Source organism: Ursus americanus, chromosome 6, assembly GCF_024610735.1.
Source record: "Ursus americanus isolate L20-20 chromosome 6, mUrsAme1.1.p, whole genome shotgun sequence".
Lineage (NCBI taxonomy): Eukaryota > Metazoa > Chordata > Mammalia > Carnivora > Ursidae > Ursus > Ursus americanus.
Window position 1 is genome coordinate 9,369,422 of NC_142132.1, and position 15,693 is coordinate 9,385,114.

Sequence of the window (15,693 nt, forward strand, 5' to 3'; positions counted from 1 at the left end):
ACAAGGAACTTGTCTGTGACTCTGTCTCCCAGCTGTGACACAGGGAAGATTACAGCACACCCTTCCTACAATTCTAGGAGGGTCAAATGAGTTAACATACGCCTGGCACAGAATAAGCTCTAAATATATGTTAGCCTTTATTATTATACTGTTATATTAACTGCAATTCCTTTCTTTGTTATAATTTCCTGACAGTACAGAGTTTTTGCTTTAAACTAATCCAAACCGCTAATGGTGGAAGAGGAGAGAGGTCTTTGTTCTCTAGCATAATTGGACACTTTCCCATCCAAACCCTGACAGCAGCACTGATTTCTGAAATAGAAGAGTTGACTTCATTTCCAGAGTCATTGTCAGGAGACATTGTCTGAAGTTTTCATGAAACAGTGTACAGATAAAAGTACTCTCTTTTCTTTAATTTTTAAAAAAGATTTTACTTATTTATGGGAGAGAGAGAGCGCATGAGCAGTGGGAAGGGGCAGAGGGAGAGGGAGAAGCAGACGCCCCACGGAGCACAGAGCCCAACGCAGAGCTCGGTCCCAGGACCCTGAGATCACGACCTGAGCCGACGTCAGATGCTCAACCTTTCCGAGCCACCCAGGCGCCCCCAAAGTGCTTTCTTTTAAATGGCGACACGTTCCGCCATCCAAAGATCCACCACGACTGTGAAGAGCCGCTCAGCTGCCCAGGGCCTCGGGTCTGCGGGCATTTCCCGCTCCCGTCCCCTCGCTCTCGGCTCCGGGCACACCCTCCCTAGGATCTTGGAAATCATGGGGCCCACTCATGTCTCCGGAGCTCCTTCCCCACATCCTTGCATGGCTCCCTCCAACCTCAGGCCTCCTGCGTCCACCCCAGTGAAAACAGCATCCCTGCCAACCCTCTCCGCCAGAGCCGGCAGCCAATTCACCTCATTTAACAATGACGTCAAGCGACCTGCTCATGGGCAGGGCTTTGACTGAATGAAGTCTTGGCTCCCAGGCTCCGGGCCTCAGAGGAGCCTCTGGGCAGTCAAGGGTGGAGTGCGAGATGAGGGAGGGGCGGGGGGCAGGGGGCGGGGGGCGGAGGGCAGGGGGCAAAAGCAAAGCCTTCCATGAAGGGCAGCCTGGATGGCCCCGTGTCTCTGGGTTCTCGATGTGTTCACTCATCCTCTACCCACACGCCGGTCAGGTGCCCCCTGGGTGCCAGGCAGACAGAGAAACACACAGTGTCTGACCCCCGCCGCGCTCGGTAAATATTTGCAGAGAGAGGAAAGGGTGAGAACAGCCTTGCCCCCTCTGTCTCTCTCTCCTCCCAAGGCTGCCACGCTCATCGTCCTGTGGCTGTCCCGTCGCTGGCTCTCCGGGAGCCTGCTGTGGGCCCGATGGCCAAAGGGCAAGGACCCGTTTCTCTCCCCACGGCGACTAGGAATGCGTCTGCCAAGCGCGGAGCTCGCTAAGGGATGCCACCTCATGGGCCATAAACGAGGTGCTGACCCGGTACAGCGAGACTACACACAGTAACAGCTGGCTTGTTTTTGACACACATACGCAATGTGCTTTCTTAATGTTGTCACCTGACACCCAGACGACGGCGGTGGCCCTAACGCGCACGTGGTGCGTGCCGCACTCCGCCGCTAGGTTAGTCCTACACTGGGGTTTCTCTAAGCAGCACCGGTCCAAGAACCTCCCAGTACGTAGCCCAGCTGGCCTCTTCCGGTCGGGGCCTCTGCACCACCAGCCTGGGTCACTCTCACTGCCCTCCCCCAAGGTCCCCAGCCACACTAACCTGTTCGCCAGCTCCCAAGCCAGTCTCAGGCTTTGCCCAGGCTGTTCCCGGCCCTCTGGAAACTGGAAACTTCCTTCACCCTGCCTGACCTCTCTTCCTCAGCCTTGGGGCTGAGCACGAGACTCGCTGGGAGGAAGGCTATCTGGGTTCGAATTCCAGCTGAGTGGCCTTGGGCCAGTAACTGAACCTCAGTTCCTCCATCTGTAAGGGGGATAATAGCAGATGTCCCCGCCTCATGAGGCTGTGAAGCCGAGTGAAGTCACACGGGTAACATGCCTGGCGCACAGGCTGGGGCACAGAGTGCACACGCACACCTGTGCATTGTCACACCCGTACCTCAGTCCCCGCTGGATCCTTTCTCTCCAAGATAAGTCTCCTGCACCCGCAGCTGGCTCCTTCCTGAGGGCAGAGGCCCGGCTCCCTGCTCCTGCGTCACGGGAATCCTCCAATCTCTCCTGGACAGCTCTGGCACCTTGCTCTCCGCGTGAGCCAACCTGTGCCAGGCCCTAGCTGGTCATGTTGGACCCTATTCCGACAAAGAACATCTAGACCAGCCCCTGGCGCTGGGCTTCCCGCCCTCCCTCTCCATGCACTGCCGGCGGCAGGAGGCGGCTGCCAAGTGCACTGCCAAGCGCGGCTGGCCCGGCCCTACACCGCTGGATTGGCCGCAGCTGAACTCCGTACTGTTTTTCTACATGGTCTCTCCGACTGGAGACCAGAAGCATCCCTCTGGAAGGTCCCGCGAGAGAAACCATTTCTCCACCCGTCGCCCCATCCCCGCCGCCTCCCCCACCAAGACGGGTCCTGCTGATACAGAAAAGATGCAAAAGGAAGAAGGGGTTCAAGTGTTCATCCCGAACCCGCCTCCCACCCTCTGCCTCCGATTCCGCCATCCAAAGTCCCGTTCAGCTTATTCCAAAAAACCACTTTCATTTTTTGTAGGATTGGCTCAGAACACGGGAAGCAGGCAGGAGGGGACGGCGCTGATCTACCGGCGCCAGCCCAGGGGGATCATCATCGCGGAAACCGCGGAGCCGGCGGGCAACACCGTTCCTTTCAAATACAAAGTTACGTAGGAAAGTTTTCGCCTGCAGGATCCATTAATGAACGCACGGTTAACTCTACAGGCGCGGGGAGGGAGCAGGGGGGGAACCCAGGGAAGCAGGGGGACGACAAAGCGACAGAAATGAGTCCTAGCAGTCCCAACGCCTCTGGCACAAGGCACCTCTCCCAGTCCCAGTCAACTCTGCGCGCACACTCCTGTCTTGTTTGTCCCTGCTCCCTGGCGCGCTGTGGTGCCCCGCGGGGCACCCAGCAGCCGGCCACCGGGCCGGACGCCCCGTCAGTCCGACCGGGGGCTGCGGGACTGAGCGCGCGGGGCACCCGCCGGGCGCGGAACCGGCCCCGGGCTGGGCGCAAAGCTGGGTTCCCAGGGGGCCCGCGGAATGCTCCTCCCCGGGGGCCGGTGCCCACCTTTCCCAGCAAGCGGGAGCCCTGAACACCCCGCGACGGTTCGCCGCCCCTCCGCTCGCCCGGGCCGCCCGTGGGGAGCGGTCGGAGCCGGGATGGCGGGACCGGGGAGCTCGGGGCGCGCGGGTACCTTGGCCGCAGGCGCCGCGCTGCAGGACGATGACCGGCGGCTGGTGCAACCTCTCGGAGCGGCGGCTGGCTGCGCGCAGCTGGCACAGGTTGGCGTAGGTGTTGGCGTCGCTGCCGCACACCGGCTCGCTGCTGGCGCACACGCAGAGGCCGGCCTGCGCGCGCCGCCGCACGGTGGCCGAGGCCGGCACCCCGAAGGGCACCACGCACTGCAGCCCCTCGCCGCACGGACCCTCCTGCAGGCCGCACGCCGCCCCCTCGGGCGCGCCGCACACCTCGCAGCAGCCGCACGCGTCGCGGACGCGGCCGCCTTCGCAGTGTCCCGGCGGCGGCTGGCAGCGCGCGGGCTCGCAGCGTTCCGGGCACCCGGCGGCCGCAGGCGCCGAGCGTCCGGCCCGGGACGGCTGCGCCTGGGCGGGCGCCGCGAGGAGCAGCAGCAGGAGCGGGAGGCACGAGGAGCGCGGGGGCTGCATGGCGGCTCCGACGGCAGCGGCGGCGGGCTGGGCGAGGACCGGAGAGCTGCGCCGGGAAGAGCGCGGGAGGGACTAGGGCGAGCGGGTGCGAGTGCGCGCGACCGCGCGGCCCAGCCCATTGGCCTCGCGGCGGTGACGAGCCGCCTTGGGGACGGGCACGGCGGCCGCGGTGGGGAGGGCGGGGGGGCCGGCCGGATGGCGGGCGGGCGGGCGGCTGGAGCGGGGACCGCCCGCGGCGGGGGCAGGGCGGGCGCGCCCGGGCACGGCGCGGCTGGTGGGGCGCGGGCGGGGCGGCGCGCGGGTCCGCCCTCTCGTGGGGCCGGGGCTCCAGGTCTACGCGTCTCTCTTCTCCGCCGTTCGCGGGTTCTCTCACGCCCCTCGCGAGCCAAAAACTAAAAGGCTCTGCGAAGGGGAACCTGCAGTGGCCCCGCGCGTGCGGGCCCGAGAAAGTTCCCCAAATTGCCCTACTGGGGACCCGCTCCGGCAGCGGGAGGGGCCGCTGCCGGGACCCCGGGCGGCGCTGGCGCTGCTGGCTCTGGTCACGCGCTCCAGAGGAGGGGGACGGGCACCTCTCTGGCATTGACCCCCGTGTCCGGCACGCGCGACCGTGACCGTGGTCCCTGTGCATCCGTACGAAGAAGGTGGCGCCCGCGGGGGCTGGCGGAAAGCCAACGCCCAGACCCACGATTACATGAAAAAAGCAAAGAGCAGAAGTAATTAGAATAGAATCATTCGTGTCAGATTCCTTTAAAAAGTTAAGGGTGGGATGCGTGCTTGTACACGCACAGAATAGCTCGGGAGCGAGACGCCAGAGGCTGGTAACGCGCGGGGGCGGGGGCAATGGGAGTCCTGCGTGAGAGAGGGGCTTCGTACCGCCTCAATTTTTCACCACGTGCATGATTAGCCGAAAATATTATTAAATAAAAGAGTTCATCTTTGATCTTCCATTTGAGTCTTCGCTGCATCCTTTGGGACAGACGCAAGTCAAGGCATCACCTGGAGGGGTGGGGGCGACTCCGGAGGCGGATCTCGGTGCCCCCGTGGCGCCAGGCCCGCAGGCGGCGGCCTCCAGGCCAGTGCTGAGCAGATGGACAAAGCTTGTGCCTGAGGACCCAGGGGCAGACGGGTTCACACACGCCCTGCCCCGGGAGAGACGCCCACGGGCGGTGGGCTGGGAACACTGACCTTGGGGTGGAGTAGGTGTGGGAGGGTGCATGGGAGGCTTAGGGTTTTGCACTATTTTTTTGTATGTGGGTGGTTCCCTTGTGCACAAGATTTTTTTCCAATAAAAGTAGTTTTAAAAAGTAAAATCCAAATATTTATAACCACCCTTGCCCAAAGCACCTCCCAAATGTGAACCATGCTACCGTCCAGGGTCCAGAGGGGTGCCTGGGACCAAGGGTTGGGAAACAGGAGGCTCAGCAGCGGGGAGCTTGGGAAAGACTTTAGGGAAGTGTTTCCTAAAGCCAGAACCTCGTCCTTGTGGAAAGGGAGACCTTGACCCAGAATTCATTCAGCCCTGGATACTGGAGAGGGCATAGCTCTGCTGACTGGGGGCGCTGTGTGCCTGGCTAGCTGTGATCACCCCAAAAGGGGGATGCGTAGGGGTGAGGGAAGTAATTAACAAAGTTGATCAGCCAGTAATGAGTTTCCCCCACCGCAGCCCAGCGGGCAGATCAATTAAGCAGGGCCTGTGGTGGCAAGTAAATTGGTGAAAACTTCTTTTTGTCCAGTACTTTTATTTTACAGAGGAGAAAACTGAGGACCAGAAAGGATAAGTGACTCCCCCAGGGTCACACTACCAGTTAAGAGTGATGCAGCCAGGGGGCGCCTGGGTGGCACAGCGGTTAAGCCTTAAGCTCTGCCGTGGGCTCAGGGCGTGATCTCAGCGTTATGGGATCGAGCCCCACATCAGGCTCCTCCGCTGGGAGCCTGCTTCTTCCTCTCCCACTCCTCCTGCTTGTGTTCCCTCTCTCGCTGGCTGTCTCTATCTCTGTCAAATAAATAAATAAAATCTTTAAAAAAAAAATAAAAAAAGAGTGATGCAGCCAGGACCCCAGCCTCCAGCCTCCAGCCGAGCTGCTGGAGTGAAATAGGTTAAAAATAAAACTATATGCTGGGTGGGTCTCCTGGCTTTTTCCCTAACAGAGGACAAGTCCCTGCCGGTTTCACTGAGTCCCCCTCCGGCCTCCCCCTCACTCCATTCTCCATTTCATCTCCCCACCACACACACTTTACTCCCCCAGTGCTGAATAACTTGCGTTTTCTGGTACATACCTTCTCCTGTCTAAAGCCTTTATGCTTCTGCTCGTGCTCTTCCCTCCTCCTGAAATGCCCTTCCTCCTCCCCAGGGTGAGTTAGTCTGACGTAGTGAAGCTGCCAGGAGCCATGTCATCTGATGGGCTTGGGAGTGGAAATCCCACTTCTGTCCTTTCATTCTGTGACTTTGGGTAAGTTGTTCAAGAGCCTCGGGCACCTTCACCAGGAACATGGTGGTGACTGCGCATCTAGTGACTAAAAAAAGGTGTTCGTGGCCACAAAACCACCCCTATGATGGTTCACAACCCGGAAGGGATGTTCGCAATGGCGACGACCAGGAAAAGCAAGCCACAGAAGCCACGTGGCTCTTCTCCCAGGGAAGGAAGATGGCACCACCCCGCCACTGGAACCCAGGCTGGTGGTGGCATCAAGGAGTCGGCAGAGGGAGGAGTGGGAGACGGAGCCGTTCCCGACAAGCAGAGTTCACAATGCCCAAGGTTTTAGAAAGACCATGATCACATCACAGCATCTCCCAGGACTGACTGCAGCTCACCCCCTGCTTTTACGTTAACACCAGCTCACCAGAGGGCCCCCCCCTCACCCCCCAAGACCTTCAACTCAGAGATGGAGAAATTAAAGTCCCACCAGGAGGGTTAGGGAGATCCTGAACAGTCACTCAGGAGGGTGGTGTGTGTGTGTGTGTGTGTGTGTGTGTGTGTGTGTGTGCGCGCGTGCCTGCCTGTGTCCATGTGCGTGCCTCCATGGAAAGATACAGAATAATTCAATTGGAACCTGGCATCAAGAGCCCATCATTGATTGCTCGTCCCTTAATCCTAGCGTTCCCATTTCTAGAAGTAATGCTTTGGGTCTGAAAAAGCTACTGTTTCTCTTCTTTCTTCCCCCTCTATTGCCATTTAGAAAGACAGTTTCTTATGAGACACATATTTTTGATACATCATGAAAACTCATTTCTCACCAGGTCTTGGCACAGATTCCCAGAGAACATTTTTCCAGAGAAAAGGGGGTAGTTCTGAAACCACAAGAGTTCCCTGCCATTTTCTCTGCCGCCCAAATTTACAGCATTTAAACTTTAAGTTTGGACAAAGTCAAGCCTATTCATGAATAATAAACAAGAAAACACCACGGCTGACAAACCCTTGTTAGGAAATGAGGTTTCTGGACTGGCACTGAGCAACCGTGTCTGTGCTGCCCCCAAAGAGAAAGATCTCCCACTCGGGGCCTCTAACCTCCCAAAAGCAAGAAGGACCCAGACTGGCTGGGTCACATTGCCTTTCCTAATCCACAGGCTCTAAAACCTAAGGAGCTAGAGTAATAATTTTGACACTTCCTACAATCTTATAATTGCCCTACTCAGTAATGTTGGGGGGTTGACAATCCCGGTAAAAGGAAGTCCAGACTTCTTAACCTGACATCCAGAATGCTCCATGAATGATGTCACCTAAACTGCCCTTCAAGCCAGATTGTCCTCTGTTCCAGGGTGGCAGACATCCATCCCCTAGTTGTCCCTAGCATCCATTCCCACCCTCTCCATAGTAACAGAACCTTGGCTGGGACAGGCTGCCCAGGTAAAAGGTGACTACTGAGCCAGTTTTGATTGCTTCGGAGAACTAGGCACACTCCCGTTACTCCCGTCAGAAAGTCATGATCTCCTTTGACAAAAGGCGCACCCTGCTCCTGCGTCTCTGAAGACAGTCCCATGTCGGTTCAGTTTGGTTTAATTGGAGAGAAACTTCTCGAGCATCTGCCGTATGCTGGACACTCTGCTAGACACTGAGATGTGGCATTAAATAACAGAACCCCTGCCCCCAAGGAGCTCAAAGTCTAGAAATTTTCTGCAACAATGGAAATGGCCTCTACCTGTCCATGGTGGCAGCCAGTAACTATGGGTAACTAACTACTGAGCATTAGAAATGTGCCAAGTGCAGCTAAGAAACTGAATTTTTATTTGCATTTCATTTTAATTCATTTAAGTGCAACAGAGTGCACCTCGTTAGCCGTATGAAACGAGTGTCTATCACACTGGAGACAGGGATAAGGAAACAAGTGCAGGGTGACCGGAAGGAGCTCCGTGAGAGGGAGGAACTGGGACTCTAAGGGTGCCAACTGAGCCGCATCTTAAGGGATGGGGAGGAAGTCACCAGGGGCACAGGAGCGGGTGGCATGCGGGGGGGGGGGGGGAGTCGACTCTATGAGTCCCCTCGGTTGGGGAAGTGACCAGCTGTGCAGTGTGGTTGGCAGCAGGGAAGGGGTCCCCGTGGGCAGGAGAGGAGCTGGAGGGGAGCACCGGCTTGTGAAGGGCTCCCGCTGACCTCCTGAGGAATTTGGGCTTTACCCTGGTGCTGATGAGGGCTTCCACTGCACTTTGAAGGAGATGTGTTTTGGTCGAATCACGTTGCTGCAGCGTGGATTCAGCCACAGGCATTTTTAAATAGAGCTACATGACGGGATTTGGATTATGAAGCACCTTGAATTAAATTGAAGAAGCAGCTGATGTAACCTAATCGGTAAGAAGTGAAGAGATTCCAATAGCTTTGTAACAAATTATTAACTCATTTCCGCATGACCTCTTCCATGCAAGGCCCTCCTCCAAAGACACTGCAAAGGGCGAGGATGCTTAAAATATTTTTGGGGAACTTTAGAGGCACTTTGGAAATATTAGCATTTCCAATATCAAATCACAACATGTTCATGTCCCTTAATTAAAGGAGGACATGTGGGACCCAATCCCGACCTGGCTGCTGTTCCATGTTTGCTGTCGAGCCTTCAAGATGTATAATTCTGATCCTTGATTAATTTAGACTAACCTGTCCCCTAAATTAATTGCAGAAGACCAACGGTCTGGTCTGTGTTTGTATTAATCGGCTCTTTCTAATATATTTGCTCTAGAAAATTAAAAGGGTATGCCATATGACCAAATTTTTCCACTCTCCTTGACCGGCTTGATCAGACAGACACAAGTTCAAATAGAACCACAGGCAGCCACCAAAGTGTCATGAATGACAGCTTGTCAATTTTCTGTTACTCGGGAGCAGCATAAAAAGCTGAACGAGGTCACGCACAGAACAGGCTTCCTTGCAGGCAGGAATGTTTGAGTGCAGGTCAAAGAAGTGATGAGCCGGAATTTTAAATGTGCTTGTAAAGAGAAATTTTAAAAAATGGGGAAGGGTGTTCAATCTTTGAGTTATTTCCTCATCTAGTTACATAGGCACTAAAATACCCACAAAAGGCCAAGGCTTATAGGTATTAAAAAGCACTTACTGAGTTTATCAGGAGGATCTCGGAGGTGCTGGGATGTCAGCATTTGAAACCAACTTGACCTAGAAGGCCCAGATTCTTTCTCTACAAACTTGCATTGATTATTTTCCATAGACATTGTTACCTATACAGCCAAATGTTTATCTTTGTTTAATCCCTATACTAATAGGACCATGAGAATGTGAAACTGTGAGAATATAAAGATGGCGTCCCTTTCCTGATGGCTACTCTAAAAGCCTTGGCCGAGGTCTCTGCTTCCATCATTGTAACCCCAAACCCAGCCCAGCAGCTGGGGGCGGGGGGGTGCACCCAAGTGGCCGTCTACGGGCTTTGGGTTTCCTCTACCTGCCCCCACTCTCCCACCCGTGCAGCTTCCTGTTTCCTTTGTCTGGTGCATACTAGGGGCGCTGGAAATATTTGTTGATATTCCTGACCTCCCAGCTATAGAGAATGCCTACCTTGGTCAACTGCTTGACCCAGAGAAGGGCAGAATTCACCCCGATTCTAGCTGTGAGACCGATGGTTCTCGAACCTGAGCTTGCCTAGAAGCCCCTAGAGGGCCGGCTGAGGCGCACGTGGCGGACTGATTCAGCAGGTCTGGGGTGGGGCCTGAGGATTTGCATTTCTAGTAACTTTCAGGTGATGTTGATGCTGTTGGCCTGAGACCCCACTTTGGGTACCAAATAATCCCCCCCCCCACCCCTGTCCCCGTCTACCTCCCATTCCTGCTCTGCTGGTACATCTCCATATACACACACTGGGTGGTATCATGTGGGAGAAGCATGGCTTCATTTAGGGGAACAGATAGCCAGCCTGAGGGGCTTCTGCAGAGGGACCCCAGAGCCAGTCTTAGGAGTGAGCAAGAGTTAGAAGCCAGTGGGCGGGGAAGGACAGAACAGAGACAGCCACTGTTCCCATTTATTGAATATGAACTCTGGCTTCACCTAGCGGTTTTAATCAGGAAAGGGATGTGGTCAGATTTGTGGGTTGGAAAGACCACCAGGACCAGGGTGAGAACTGGTCTGAGGGATGGGGGTGTGGAAGGAGGGGGAGTCTGGAGTCAGGTTCTAGCAGGAGAGAAGAGTCCGGATTTTAGCAGCTGGGATCAGGGAGTACGACGAAGAACGAGTTTGCCGCTCTGCCTATAATCAGCTCCTCTCCTTCCCACCCAGTACGGACCACAGACTCTCTAGGGCAGACGTGAAGGGCACATGTCCCACTGAGCAGAGCAGACTGATGGTCCCAGGCCCTCCGGAGCCCTGCCTTTCCCCTCCCCCTCCTCAGCTGTAGTCAGTCCTGGATAGAGAATGTGCCTCGTGCTCCGAGGCAGGGGCGTGATGCAATGACAAAGGTGCTGCCCCTCGCCAAGCCCATTCCCCATCTGGTTCAGCTCCAGGAGAGGCATCTTTTCCTAAGCCATGCAAAGATGCCTCAGGGGTTGGGCCCCCTGAAAACTCTGCCCTAAATGGCTGGTGACCTTGGGGAGGGCGTTCTCCTTTCTACGGTCCTCCTCTACGGGAGGAGGTGACAGAGACCCCTGGTGTCCATTACAGCCCCCCATGGAGCTTTTTCAAAATGCTGACATTCTGGAATTGGGCAAAATTTGATTAAATTCGGTAAATAATAGTAGTGAGTCAGTGTCAATTTTCTGATTTTGATGACTTTACTGTAGTGACAGAAGAGAAAGTTGAGTTTTATTTTTGTCCTTTAAAGAAAATACACACTGAAGCATTTAGAGGCAAAGGGCCTTCATGTCTGCAACTCAGTCTTAAAACGGTTCAGAGGTGGAGAAAGAGCAAGTGTGGTTGACCTGTGGGGAAGCTGGGGGGGGGTGGTAAATGAGCGTTTTATGCTATTTTTATGACTTTTCTCTAATCTCAAAATTATTTTAAAATAAAAAACTTCTTAAAAAATAAATACCCCAAATCGATTGAATCTAGAGGCACCAATAAGCACATGAAAAGATGCTCAACATCATTAGTGATCAACAGATCCAAACCACACTGAGACAGCACTTCACACCCCCTAGGACGCTTGTATAAAACGTCAGGTTGGGGGATGGGGTGACTGGGGGATGGGCATTCAGGGGGGCATGTGATGGAATGAGCACTGGGTGTTGTATGCAACTGATGAATCACTAAACTCTCCCTCTGAAACTAATGATACACTATATGTTAATTCATTGATCTGAAATCAAAGACAAAAACTTAAGTCAGATGGTAACGGGAGATGGCAGAAATGTCGAGACATGGGAACCCTCCCACCCTGCTGGTGGGAATGGAACACGGTGTAGCCACTTTGACAACCAGTCTGTCTGTTCCTCTGATCACCACCGGGTCACCGTGTGGTCCAGCACTCGCACTCCCCATGGACACCGAAGCACGTGTCTGCACAGAAACTTGCCCACGAATGTTCACAACGGCATTATTCGTCAGCGCCAAAAAGTGGAAATAACCCAAATGTCCCGTCGATGTGCCGTACCCATGCAGTGGAAGATTGCTCAGCCACAGAAAAGAACGAAATACGCCTGGGACAGAATCGATGAACTTGAAGACAGGACGCTGAATGAAAGATGCCAGTCACAAAAGGCCGCACACTATAGGATTCCGTTCACGATATGTCCACCACCGGGAAATCCCCGGAGATCGAAAATAGGGCTGCAGAGAGGGCGGTGGGATAGAGAGGTAATGGATAAAGGGGAGGGGGTGGCTTTCGAGGTGACTGAAATGTTTTTAAAATTGTGGTGTTGGTTGCACATCTGTGAACATACTAAAACCCACTGAATTGTACCCTTTTAAGTGGTGCGTTGTATGGGATTTGAATTGTATCTCGATAGCACTGTTTTAAAAAACGCACTGGGGGTTGTGACAGAGCATCCCTGATGACTAGTGTTCCGAGCCCCCTGCCCCCGGGGACTCCAGCGAGCCGTCAGGCTGAGAACCACAGCCCGGCCGTTTCTATGTGTTACACCACGGCAACACGTGTTTCAACCATCCTGTTCTTCCACAGCCAGAGTCCTTCCAAAATTCCGTGGCTCTGGGAATTCTATTTGTCTGCTTCACAGGATGTATTTGAATCAGCCAGGCTGCGTTCGGATGGGCCACCACCTTGCCCTCCCCCCGCAGGCTGGGAGATGTCTGGAACGGGGCGCCTGCCCTGCCCACGGTGCCCACTGGTGCCAGCCCCCCGGGGGCTCATGTTGTGGGGTTAGACCGATGCTTGCAGCAGATGCCAGGTACAGCCGTGAAGTCGGACATTTTATCTTGATTTTCATGTACTTTCTTCCCTTAAATTGATTCCTTTTTTTTCCTTTGGTACCTCTGAATCCTCTTCACCCATTTCGCCCAAACTTGGTTCTATTTTTGATGCGTCCTCCAGCCATCGGCTGTCAGCACTCCTGGACGGCGTGGCACCCGCGGAGCCTTATCCCCGATGAATCATGGCCAAGGTACTTTTCCACTGGCCCCTCTCCATCCTTTCTTAAAGCCCTGTCACCTCACATGACAGAGACTCGGATGTCCCTCTTTCCCGATGGACTTTACTTCTTGTAGGCAGTTTCTGGCTGCTCAAGCCTAGCCCAGTGTCTGGCACCTGGTCATTCAATGACTTCATTGCTCTTTAAAAAGAAGAGTCACCACTTTAGAAATCGGGCCTGAAATTCTCACCGGCCTTCCTGTCCCAAAGACCTGCAGTTTGAGGGAGGGGAAGGAGAAATTACCGGGCCCTCAAGGGCAGGAAGACCAAGCCCAACCACTGTGATGATTCAAAGGGGAGTCAGGAAATCCTCACTAATGGCCCAACTTCCCTAGTCTGAGATCCCAGAAGAAGCCCAGTAACGACCCCCCGGAGCGTGCTATTACACTAAGCAAGAAATGCAGGATATAAAACTGTGCCTGCTGTTTGCTCCTGATTGTTCAGAAACCGATGGCCAGACTCAAACATGAGCAGAACCAAGCCTGAGGTTAATTCTGGGTGGAGGGCTGAAGGGTGAGGGATGGTATTTTCTGTACTAACCAGTAACACTGGGAGAGAGAGACAATTAAAAGTGGAGGAAGAGAAGGTAAGAAAGCCAAAGCCCTGTCCATCAGTGGGAGCCAAGCTCCTGGGCATGCTCTCCCTGCAGCAGGGACTCCCCGTCTGAGGACCCCCCAACACTGGACCACGCTTCTACCTGCAGTCACTCCTTGTCCCTCACACCCTTCGAACCCACCCCGTCCCACTGCTGAGCTCAGCATCTGCTCCTGATCCTTTGTAGACTCCACTGGTGACTGCCTTTGACATATCCGGGGCATAGCTGAGTGTGTACCAAGTGCTTAGCCTGAATAAATCCAAAGACTTTATAGATTGTTCCAAATCTGCATTTTCTGACATTTTAAAGCGAGGATGCTTTTCCATGCTTTTTAGTCCACCAAGACTTTCACACACCTTTTTGACGTCTTCCGCAAAGCTCTATCTCTGGACATGGCTTATTCACTCCCTTATTTCCCAGTTTCTGTGTCCCCATCCCTAGTGGCCTGTGCCCCAATCCCTGGCACAAGGAAACAGCTGTGTCAACGCTATAGAGGTGATGACTCCCAGGATACCTTTAAAGATGGTGTTCAGATATCACAACATAATTTTTAAATAATCAGGACAGTTCGGTACTGGCATAAAGATAAACATATAGGTCCCTGGAGTAGGTGGGAGCCCCAATCAGACTCAGATATCAAGCAGTAACCTGATTTCACAAAGGCATAACTGTAATTAAGTAGGGTCTTTTCAGTCAATGGCACTGAATCAGCCATTCTTATGGGGGGGGGGATGAATGTAGGCCCCATGTCAAATATAAAAATTAATTCAAAGTGGATCATAGACCTAAACTGGAAAATTAAAAACAATGCAGAGCTCAGGAGAAAGGTTCCAGATAGGAAAATATCTTTATGATCCTGGGGTAGGCAGAGATTTCACAAATAGGACACAGAAATCACTATTGAAAAAACTGATAAATATGACTTAATTAAAATAAAGAATTTCTGCTCATCAAAAATGAAAACTCATCAACTGAGAAAAGATACTTACAGCACCTGTCTCTAAACAAGGAATTCACAATATACAACTCAACAATAAAAAGGCAAACAAATAGAAAAAAAATCTGAGCCAAAGATTTCACGAAAGAAGATCTACAAATGGCCCTTGCTGTCAGGAAAACTGATTGAAAACAATGACGCATGCCCACAAGAATTCTAAAATAAAAGAGTCTAACAACCCCAATGCAGGCAGAATGCTAGGCCCACCTCCAAGCTCCCCCCCCCCCCCCGCCCCGTATACACACCCTGTAAAATCCCGTCCCCTCGAATGCGGGTAGGACTGTGGCTAGGAGGCCACAAGTCATCCACACCAGGCACCAGACAGTGGGGCAGGAACTAGCATGTCAGCTCCCTGGGGACAGGTGCTTCTCTCACTGCTCTATCCTAGCATCTCTCACAGAGCCCGGCACATTGCAAGAGCTAGCAGATTTTAAATTAATTGATTGAGACATGGAAGGGTTGGTTGAATGTGTCTAACTCAAGTGAAATACAGGATTTTTTAATTTTAATTTTTTGTCTATCCTCCTCTGAATTTAAAAGACAATCCTTTCTTCTATAGATATTTTGCAATTTTGCTGGTACCTCTGGGGTAGATTCAAATAGTCGTCGCCCCCTGCTATAGAAGGATAATAGTAGGTTGAACCATATACAATTGCTGATGTTTGGTCATTTTCGACTTAATAAAATGGCAATCATATATGGTTCAACCTCGTACTTCCCTGCCCTTTTGATGGCAGGCTTTGACCATGTCATTTTCTCTGGCCAGTGAAAGGTGAGCTTTAATGGCATGTGTCACTTTACTTTTAGGAGTGGTTACATGACTGGCAAGCATCACTTTCCCCTCTTCCAAGACCACCATTTTCCAGACAGAGGTTGCTCAATTCACTTACGCCCCAGGGTAACAATGAAGAGCACAGAGCTACAGTCAAGCCATGCTGGACAGATAGCATAGCTGATCAATCAGCCTGTAGGGTTATAGACCTCTGAGATTTTTGTTACAGCAGCAAAACCCGGTCTATTCTGTCAGATAGTCTTTAGTCTGCCATGTAATAGAGGGAACTTCTGTGTGTCTCCCCACCTATTTCCTATACTCCAGAGTTCAGCAAAATTTCTTGTCCCTAGGAAGCCCTTGGAAAATAATTGAATTTAATCAAGCAAAGTTTTTCTTCTGCTGGAAAAAAGCTGGCTGAGCACAACCAAAGACATTTTGTAACATTTATTAATGCCTATTCTGCCTTTAAGCCTCAGGACAAGAATCA

The 15,693-nt window shown here is 53.1% G+C and overlaps 1 protein-coding gene across 1 annotated transcript in view; it reads right to left on the reverse strand.

Moving 5' to 3' along the window:
- The window catches only part of HTRA1 (HtrA serine peptidase 1), a 52,449-nt gene extending 48,528 nt beyond the window's left edge, over positions 1-3,921 (reverse strand). The window contains exon 1 of the mRNA XM_045803350.2: positions 3,362-3,921. Within this exon, the coding sequence (XP_045659306.1) occupies positions 3,362-3,833 (472 nt within the window). The 5' untranslated portion in view covers positions 3,834-3,921. The remainder of the gene's footprint in view (positions 1-3,361) is intronic.
- Positions 3,922-15,693: the final 11,772 nt, after the last annotated feature.